The following is a 10,701-nucleotide window of genomic DNA, read 5'->3' on the forward strand; positions in this document are numbered from 1 at the left end:
ACATATTGCACATTGGCAAGGAGTCAAGCCATGCTAATAGAATCCTACACAAAATGTTTGCCGTGATTAAATCAAAATTTACCTACAAGTAAAGTATAAGTTGGAGTATTTTTTCAGCTTTTCTACTAAATAGTACAGATAGTTTTTTTATTATTATTTTACTTACTGTTTTTTTTTCACTTCATTTTAAAATGTCATATTTCCACATACCCTTCAGCAAGCCTATTGTAATAGAGAGCCAAGTGTCAGAACATTCCATTGTTGTTGCATTGGAAAATAACAAGAATGCCTGTACATGGTGGTGTGTACGGTTGCATAGTACCTCGTACGATTGAAAGACTGGGAATAACACATCATAGGTGAAAATATAAGAAATAAAATGCAGACTTTTTTAATGGCACACATATTGATGTTGACAACAAAGTGAACTGCATGAACATCTGTTGAGAGTACTCAAAAATTGTACTCAGGTAAGAGTACTGTACTCTACAGCAGTGAATAATTGTTGAAGTACTGAGTAACTCCCGGGTAACTTTTAAATGTATTTAGTAGAAATGTGTTAATAGTAGTTGCACTACAACCGTAGTTGGTGTGTGTTTGTGTGTGTGCATTTGTGGGTTTGTGTGTGTACCGACAGCATGTACTAAATAATATGCACAGTTTACAGTCACTTATGATGTCACAACAAGGCTTTTGTTAGCAACTATAATCTACTGCAAAATCGTTCTGTTTTTCGGGATCTTTCTGTGTGGAGTTTGCATGTCCTCCCCGTGAATGCTTGGGTTTTTTCTGGGTACTCCAGCTTCCTCCCACTTCCAAAGACATGCACCTGGGGATAGGTTGATTGGCAACACTAAAAATTGGCCCTAGTGTGTGAATATGAGTGTGAATGTTGTCTTGTTATCTGTGTTGGCCCTGCGATGAGGTGGTGACTTGTCCATGGTGTACACACCGCCTTCCGCCCGATTGTAGCTGAGATAGGCACCCGCGCCCCCCGCGACCCAAAAGGGCATAAGCGGTAGAAAATGGATGGATGGATATGAGTATGTATATACGTATATAGGGCTTCACGGTGGCAGAGGGGTTAGTGCGTCTGCCTCACAAAACGAAGTTCCTGCAGTCCTGGGTTCAAATCCAGGCTCGGGATCTTTCTGTGTGGAGTTTGCATGTTCTCCCCGTGAATGCGTGGGTTCCCTCCGGGTACTCCGGCTTCCTCCCACCTCCAAAGACATGCACCTGGGGATAGGTTGATTGGCAACACTAAAATTGGCCCTAGTGTGTGAATGTGAGTGTGAATGTTGTCTGTCTATCTGTGTTGGCCCTGCGATGAGGTGGCGACTTGTCCACGGTGTACCCCGCCTTCCGCCCGATTGTAGCTGAGATAGGCGCCAGCGCCCCCGCGACCCCAAAAGGGAATAAGCGGTAAAAAATGGATGGATGGATATATGTATATATATGTATGTATATATATATATAAGTATGTATGTATGCATATACAAACCCCGTTTCCATAGAAGTTGGGAAATTGTCTTAGATGTAAATATAAATGGAATACAATGATTTGCAAATAATTTTTAACCCATATTCAGTTGAATATGCTACAAAGACAACATATTTGATGTTCAAATTGATAAACATTTTTTTTGCAAATAATCATTAACTTTCGAATTGGATGCCAGCAACATGTGACAAAGAAGTTGGGAAAGGTGGCAATAAATACTGATAAAGTTGAGAAATTCTCATAAAACACTTATTTGCAACATCCCACAGGTGTGCAGGCTAACTAGCAACAGGTGGGTGCCATGATTGGGTATAAAAGCAGCTTCCATATAATGCTAAGTCATTCACTGCACGTAAGTGATGATATTACGGACCTTTAATCCCTCAGGCGGTACTGCATCAAAAAGCGACATCAGTGTGTAAAGGATATCACAACATGGGCTCAGGAACACTTCATAAAACCACTGTCAGTAACTACAGTTGGTTTCTACATCTGTAAGTGCTTGTTAAAACTCTACTATGCAAAGCAGAACCCATTTATTAACAACACCAAGGAACGCCGGTGGCTTCGCTGGGCCCGAGCTCATTTAAGATGGACTGATGCAAAGTGGAAAGGTGTTCTGTGGTCTGATGAGTCCACATTTCAAATTATATTTGGAAACTGTGGACGTGGTGTCCTCCGGAACAAAGAGGAAAATAACCATCCGGATTATTATATGCGCGAAGTTCAAAAGCCAGCATCTGTGATGGTATGGGGGTGTATTAGTGCCCAAGGCATGGGTAACTTACACATCTGTGAAGGCACCATTAATGCTGAATGGTCCATACAGGTTTTGGAGCCACATATGTTGTCATCCAAGCAACGTTATCATGGACGCCCCTGCTTATTTCAGCAAGACAATGCCAAGCCACGTGTTACAACAGCGTGGTTTCGTAATAAAAGAGTGTGGGTACTTTCCTGGCCCGCCTGCAGTCCAGACCTGTCTCCCATCGAAAATGTGTGGCGCACTATGAAGCGTAAAATACGACTGAACGACTGAAGCTCTACATAAAACAAGAATGGGAAAGAAATCCCCTTTCAAAGCTTCAACAGTTAGTTTCCTCAGTTACCAAACGTTTATTGAGTGTTGTTAAAAGAAAAGGTAATGTAACAAAGTGGTGAACATGTCCTTTCCCAACTACTTTGGCACGTGTTGCAGCCATGAAATTCTAAGTTAATTATTATTTGCAAAAAAACTGTGAGTTTGAACATCAAATATCTTGTCTTTGTAGTGCATTCAACTGAATATGGGTTGAAAATGATTTGCAAATCATTGTATTCCGTTTATGTTTACATCTAACACAATTTCCCAACTCAAATGGAAACGGGGTTTGTATATGTATGTATGTATGTATGTATGTATGTATGTATATATGTATATGCATGGATGTATTTATATATATATATATATATATATATATATATATATATATACATATATATATATATATGTATATATATATATATATATATATATATATATAAACATATGTATATATATATATATATATATATACATATATATATATATATATATATATATATATATATATATATATATATATATATATATATATATATATATATATATATATATTCATGCATATACATATGATTACATTCAATTATTGCAAAGAAACAGATAATAAAAACTTGGTTGGGTCACATTTGACCCATGCTATGCATCAAAGGGATAAGTATATATACATACATATATATATATATATATATATACATATATATATATATATATATATATATATATATATATATATATATATATATACATATATATATATATATATATATATATATATATATGTATATATGTATGTATATGTATATATGTATGTATATGTATATATACTTATCCCTTTGATGCATAGCATATATATATATATATATATATGTATATATATATATATATATATATATATATATATATATATATATATATATTTATATATATATATATATATATATATATATATGTATATATGTATGTATATGTATATATACTTATGTATATAAATGTATATGTATGTATGTATGTATGTATGTATGTATGTATGTATGTATGTATGTATGTACTGTATATATGTATGTATGTTTGTATATGTATGTACTGTATGTATGTATGTATGTATGTGTATATATATAATTAGTGTATTGCTACCCTTCTCTGATGTCATGGCTTTCTGAATTTTGCGTCACGCTACTTTGAAAAATATGAGCAGGAAGTTCAAGTTGAAGAATTCCGCTTGGAGGTGTGGGATCCTAGATGGTTGTTCCAGTCAGACCAGCCTTGACTAAAATAGCCGTAATTACGTCATCTTTAGCAGAAGTTTCCAATGGAAATGAGTAATTATAGTATAATTCTGAACTTGATTCTTGAACTTTTGTCCGCCTGAGTTCAATATATAACACATCTAAATACAATAAGTACTGAATTAAATAATTTAACAATTATAATCAAGGTATTAAAGACAATGTAATATGTAAACTACTGAGTCCAAACTTGATAAACAGGTTATCAGAAAGAACAATTAGTGTGCGTTAACAACTTAATGAGGTACTAAATACTGTAGATGGTTCCAGACATTGCAAATCCACTAACCACTTTCCACGTTTCATGCATGAATTCCTTATTTTAATCTAATTATAATCTGAGGTTTTATCTTGTTTTTAGAACAAAGGTTTTTCTAAAAATAAAAACAAGATACGCTATTATGACATCACCCTTTTTGGGGGAAAATTTGCATATCACTCACAATTCTGAAGTAAGACAAGACACATAATGTATGGTTTTCTTTTTTTCTTATACATTCTAATTTGTAATATATGCGTACATAATGGCTAACAATGCAGTTAATGGGAGTACAATATTCCGCTTATAAAACTTTATTAATAAACATCCAAAAAACCACCAACAATACTCCGTTTACATCTTGTGGGCTGAATATTATTAGTATTAGTAATATTGTTAATGTAAATACTAATGTGGACAAACTGTTTTCAGCAGCGAAGTGATAAAGAGCGCCAAGGAGCTTCTGGATTTTATGACATGCTGCTGTAGCATCGCCTCGACGGAAAGTTAATTATAGAGTTAATTACAGTTAATTATAGATTAGTTAGTCATAGATTATAAATCATTCCTCTCACCTAGATAATAGAATACTGTAGCCATAAACCGAGAAGATGGTTAACCTTTCAGTTTAGTTCAGTTTCAGTTTATTTCGAACATGCATACGATACATTGTAATGCATTACACAATTCCAGTTGTTTCATTACAGCACGTCCTAAAAAGAGTAGGAAGAAGCAAAGGTTATTTAATCCTACCCCTCTTCATACCATAGCAATTTTATTCAATTTCCTCGTTCTCTGTAAAAGAACAGTAAACAAATAGATAATATACCACAGTAAGGATACAATATTAAATACATAAATAATCTTTGTCTCAATGAAAAAATAGATGCTCGTTAGCGGCACTTCATATGAACATCCCATCATTTGGCATCCTATTGAGATCAGACATTGTACAGTAAGTGATTGTTTTATTTTGATGGTTTGTATATCTTGTTTCGCATTTAGCAATACCGCTGTATGATGCGTATGTATGATGCGCACTGGTGTTGTCGTTGAAGAAAAACACGAATGTTGTGATGCATCTGTGAAGATAATACAGCGTATATAATGAGGGTAGTTAAATCTCAACTTTTTCCTACCCTTTTTTGACATTTTGAGTTGTGAAAATATCCCTTAATGTAACTTTATAAACACAAATGAATCACAAGCATAACCAATCCAATCCAATCCAATCCACTTTATTTATATAGCACATTTAAACAACAATAATGTTTCCAAAGTGCTGCACAGCCATGTTAAAAACAATTCTAAAAAAAAAAAAAATAAATAAATAAAATAAAATAAAAAAAGTATATATATATATATATATTATGCTCCACCAATGACTGAATAAAAATAAAACCAATAAAAACAATATAAAAACAAATATGATAAAAAACTATTTTAAAGGGTAAAATCAATTAAAACAGTAAAATAGAAATCAAAGTGTATAAAAAACACAGAGGACAACAGAGAACAGAGGACCACACAACTCACGTAGTGTTAAAATCCAAAGAATAAAAGTGGGTCTTAAGACGAGACTTAAAACACTCTACTGTGGAAGCAGTTTGAACATGGAGCGGCAGAGTGTTCCAGAGCTTAGGGCCGACCACAGAGAAGGCCCTGTCTCCCCTGGTCTTAAGTCTGGTCTTGGGCACCACGAGCTGGAACTGGCTCTCGGACCTCAGAACGCGCGCAGGAATGTAAATTTGGATAAGGTCCGAGATATATTGAGGTGCCAGTCCATGTAAAGATTTAAAAACAAACAGCAATGTTTTAAAATCAATTCTAAAATGAACAGGGAGCCAGTGCAAACTCTGAAGAATTGGGGTTATATGCTGGCGTTTCCTGGCCCCTTTTAAAAGTCGTGCTGCCGCGTTCTGGACTAACTGCAACCGGGAGAGAGCTTTTTGGCTAATGCCAGCATAAAGTGCATTGCAGTAGTCCAGGCGACTTGAAATAAAAGCATGCACGACTTGTTCAAAAAGGTTAAAAGATAAAAACGGTTTAACCTTTACTAAAAGACGAAGGTGATAAAAACACGATTTTAAAACGCCATTGACTTGTTTGTCTAGTTTAAAATGGCTGTCTATAGTGACGCCAAGGCTGGTGACTTTGGGACGCACATAATTTTGCAATGGTCCCAAGTCAGTGAGGGCCGGACCAAAAACTAAAATTTCCGTTTTTCCCTCATTCAGTATTAAAAAATTCTGGGCTAACCAAGACTTGGCGTCGCATAGACAGTTAAGAAGGGGTGTCAGGGGGCCGTGGCCTTTTGAAATCGGCATATAAATTTGGCAGTCATCTGCATAAAGGTGAGAAAACACTCCATGTTTCTTAAAAATATCTCCAAGAGGGAGGAGATAAAGAGCGAACAGGATGGGGCCTAGATCATCATTCAGCTGTCAGTGGCAGCCAAGATGGAATGTTAGGGTTAAATGTGTGTGTCTGTGTCTGTTTGAGCGACATGAGGGAGGGAGTTCCGGGCTTCATAAGGGACGTTGTCGCCTCACTTTGCTTACACAGGTTGATCTTCTCTTCACACAACAAGTCGGAGGTGAGCTTGATGCATTATATGTACAAGTATGTAAGTGTTTGTGTATTGTATTGTACTGTTACTCAAAGCTACTTGATAGTTTTTTGGGATGTTTATCATACTCAGGTTCACTAAGGTTATGTTCAATGATTGGTTTTAGAGCTGACTAATTACAACCGCCGCAATGATTGTGCACCTGTTCCTGTGCATGCTCTGTACAACTTGCCTGGCACAACTACGTGAGAGACCCTTTTACTGCAGAACGTCATCAAATGTTCAGCATTTATGACAGGAAGCAGAAGTACTTTAACCGTGTTATTGTTTTACACTGCAGCATTCCAGGACCATTACTCTTTCTCCCCAACGGTTGGAAGTGGTAGTGGAACGTCATTTGCGACACAAGGAACCGGTAGAATCACAGCAGTTCGGGTTTGGGAGCTAAATTCCGCTTACATCGTTGGGTCAGTACCTCATTCTACAAGGGATTTTCAATATTACACTTCCGAACAACATTGTTCTGTATAATAATATATTCACCATCCCTAAATAGTTTGTAATTTGTTGTGATTTTATGCAGACTTCAATTGCGCTATGACTATATTTGGACTAATCAAATCGGCCGAACAGTTGGCCAACCACTGGAAATGATACTGCACCCAGGAGAAAAAATTATTCAGGTTTGACACTCACTTTATCAAAGGGAAGTGTTTCTTCACGTTATAACATAATTGTAGTAGCAAGTATGCTAAAACTAGAATGAAAATGCCCTCTACCTGAATGTTCTGGAACCATGTGTCTTAAAGTCTGCACATTGCATTTAAAATTTCAGGTGTCTGGTAAATACTTCACCTCCAACTTCATCTATCAGCTGATATTTGTGACCAGCACAGGCCGCAGTTTGATCGCTGGCCAGCCTACACAGGTGATGATCATTACCGTACTTTGTTTGACACTGTTACTTATTCACCCACACAACCATGTATCAACTTGTGATGCTGCGTTACAGACCTCCTTTAACTTTTACCCCACTTACCCGGATGCCGAGCTCCGAATCCTGAGTGGCCGTTTCAACGGGGCTGGAATCACTGGACTGGGAGCTCATTGGGGATTGATCAACCCAGATGGAGCGGTGAACCCAAATAGCACTTCCACGGGCTAAAGGCATGCCAGCTTCATAGTTTAGTCTTGATGAATTACAGAAGCTTCAAAAATATTTACTTACTCTTCAATGAACATTTTACTATGGATATTTGATATAAAATATGTATATTGGAACAAATCATTAAATGATTCCCAATGATTGTCAAGATTAACCCAAGAAGGGTTAGCTTATAATTTTTGGTATTTTCGTTGGTCATAATTTAATTACCGTATCTTACTGTATATTTTGTGTTATCATTATTAACCTCTTTCACGCTGCATTTTTATCAACAATAATTATTAATTTAAAGGAAAATAAATTGTATCTTTGAGCAATTTAATTAGCTTATCATTTGATTTTTATACTGGTTTCCTGCACTTCAAACGCTTTGTTGATGGTGTCTACGCTCATATGTGGCATGGTTATACAGGTTTAACTGGAATAAGCATTGACCTCTTACAGTAACAGAACAAATTATTCTAAAAAGGGAGCAAAAAAAATACATCAGACCACTGCTCTTGCTTTGTTGTCTTTTCAGTCACAGGAGCTGAGGCAGATATGCCAAACAATGTGAAAAAGTTAACAAAAGGAAGAATTGAATCTGACAGTTGGTGATGACAAATTAAGATACACTGTACACACACTGTGTATAAAGCCCTTTAAAAAAACAGAAACACCGGCAAAAATAATCAATTTACATGTTATGACCTGCGTATTAACATTGTTATAATAAAAGATAACAGAGATAAACTACTTTTAGCAGCGCCTTGATCACAAAGCGGTAACTAGCTTCTGCAGTTATTAACATACTGAGCTGGCAAGCTGCTGCATCGCCTCTGGGTTTGTAAAAGTTTGTGCAAAATTATAAATCATGCCTCTCAAGTGTAAAATAGAAGGTTGTGGTCATAAGCTGACAACTTGAAAATCAATTTAGGACTGTAGACTTCGCAAGGAAGACTTGAGAAGGCGCTTGTTTTCTCCCACAATTATGTTTTTTTACCTACAGAGTGAGGACTATGATTAATAATTATCGCCTCCCCGCTCTAAAGGTTTATTGTAGATCACAAATCTTACATCTCACCTGGATAGAAGAAGGCTGAGGATGTATTTAGACCCGTAGCCAATTTATACCCGGAAAAAGCTAGAACGACACGAAAAGACGCTTAGCTCCACTTCCTTGTTCTTTGCGAGGATTATAAATAATTCTTCATCTAAATGAGAATATAACAACATTCTATCATTTGCCATCCCAATGACAGCAGACATTGTACAGTAAGTGATGTTATATCATGTTTGTTGGCTCTCATACAGTTCGCAGTAAGTAGTAATCTGCTACAGTGTTGAAAAAAAAAGCAAACGCTGTGATGAGTTTTTAAAATAATGTGCCGCGTATGCTTACAATTATCAAAATATGTAAATATTTATCCATCCATCCATTTTCGACCGCTTATTCCCTTTTAGGGTCGCGGGGGACGCTGGCGCCTATCTCAGCTACAATCGGGCGGAAGGCAGCGTACACCCTGGACAAGTCGCCACCTCATTGTAGGGCCTGTAAATATGTATTGTTATTATACATTTGCCCATTACTAGATTACATATATACTTATGTCATTTATATAAAACCTAAATGAAGGTGTTTTATTGTTTTTTAAGGGCTTTATAGGCAGAATAGAGCAGCTCCCATAGGTTCCATTATAAGCAGAATTTTGATCCCACGTATTTTAATATTTAGAATGCAGTAAAAAAAATAAAAAAATCATCTGTTGTCTTGTCATTCATAATGATTGTGAACAATAGGCAAAATTCCACCCCCAAAATGTCCACTTCCCCTTTAACAAAATGTTATCTTTACATAAACGGATATAGATCAAACTGAACATATTTAAAGTAAACATACTTTCCTAACTGTGGAACAGAGTCAACAAGATAGTGTGTATATATGGAACGAAATGGCCCCAATGAGGGTCCATTACTATTTACTGTCATTTAGCCCTACAACTCCCCCAGGGGGTCCCCCATGCCCTACTGTATTAATTAAGTGTGCCTTTTCTTTGGCCCACCCCATGATGTTATTAATTTTCTCTGCTTAGAATAAATAAAAATGGCGTCTATCGATAACACACATGTCATTGTTTTTATGTCAAGATGATTGGGAACGGTTTATAATAGTTATGTGCAATAAAACGTTTCATGAACTCAACTCAACTTAATGCGTGTTCTTTTGATTGATTGATTGATATATTTTTATTTCAAATATGCAAAAAAAACCCAAAACAAATAAGAGCAAGCATGATCCAATACAGTGCTATAGCCTTAACGGCTATTATAACAAAATGAAAACAATGGAGAATAAAAAAAACAAAAAACAAAAACAAATGAACATTCAACTTTTTTTTTTTTTTTTTTTTTACATATTTGAAAAGGAGCGAGAAGAAGTATACACTTATTTAATCCCACCCCTTTTCTTTAAATCATAAATTACTCTGAGCTCGAACTTCCTTGTTCACTCTATGTACAAACTTAATGAACTTGTATATAAATAAATGATATATATATACATACATATGTACACCACACACATACATAGCCACACCGTTACCACAAGTGCTCATGGAAATAGTATCATGAAAAAAAAAACAAAAAAATAGCAGTACCAGTGCCTCAATGGGCAGCCCCTAACTCTTTTGTAACACAAGAAACCCAATATCAAAGCCCTTCTTCATGTCTGTACCTCTGGAATACCATGTACCTAAACTTCTTTTTAAACTGGCTTATGTTTGGACATTGCTTTAACTCCACATTCAAACCATTCCATAGTTTCACTCCGCAGATTGAAATACAAAAACTTTTGATGGTCG

The 10,701-nt window shown here is 35.8% G+C and overlaps 1 protein-coding gene across 3 annotated transcripts; it reads left to right on the forward strand.

Annotated features, from left to right (window-relative positions):
* The first annotated feature begins 6,569 nt into the window (after positions 1-6,569).
* LOC133562263 (zymogen granule membrane protein 16-like) lies at positions 6,570-10,043 on the forward strand. 3 transcript variants are annotated; one of them, XM_061916283.1, is made up of 7 exons: positions 6,570-6,723; positions 6,863-6,941; positions 7,037-7,163; positions 7,280-7,379; positions 7,532-7,624; positions 7,709-7,863; positions 9,305-10,043. In XM_061916283.1, the coding sequence occupies exons 2-6, from the start codon at positions 6,887-6,889 to the stop codon at positions 7,859-7,861; spliced, it is 528 nt and encodes a 175-aa protein (XP_061772267.1). In that variant the 5' UTR covers positions 6,570-6,723; positions 6,863-6,886; the 3' UTR covers positions 7,862-7,863; positions 9,305-10,043. The 3 variants fall into 3 exon arrangements, with proteins under 3 accessions (XP_061772267.1, XP_061772266.1, XP_061772268.1); XM_061916282.1 differs by having other exon boundaries at positions 7,709-10,043; XM_061916284.1 differs by having other exon boundaries at positions 6,589-6,723; positions 6,829-6,941; positions 7,709-10,043.
* Positions 10,044-10,701: the final 658 nt, after the last annotated feature.

The sequence above is a fragment of the Nerophis ophidion genome, linkage group LG11, assembly GCF_033978795.1.
Source record: "Nerophis ophidion isolate RoL-2023_Sa linkage group LG11, RoL_Noph_v1.0, whole genome shotgun sequence".
In the NCBI taxonomy this organism is placed as follows: Eukaryota; Metazoa; Chordata; class Actinopteri; order Syngnathiformes; family Syngnathidae; genus Nerophis; species Nerophis ophidion.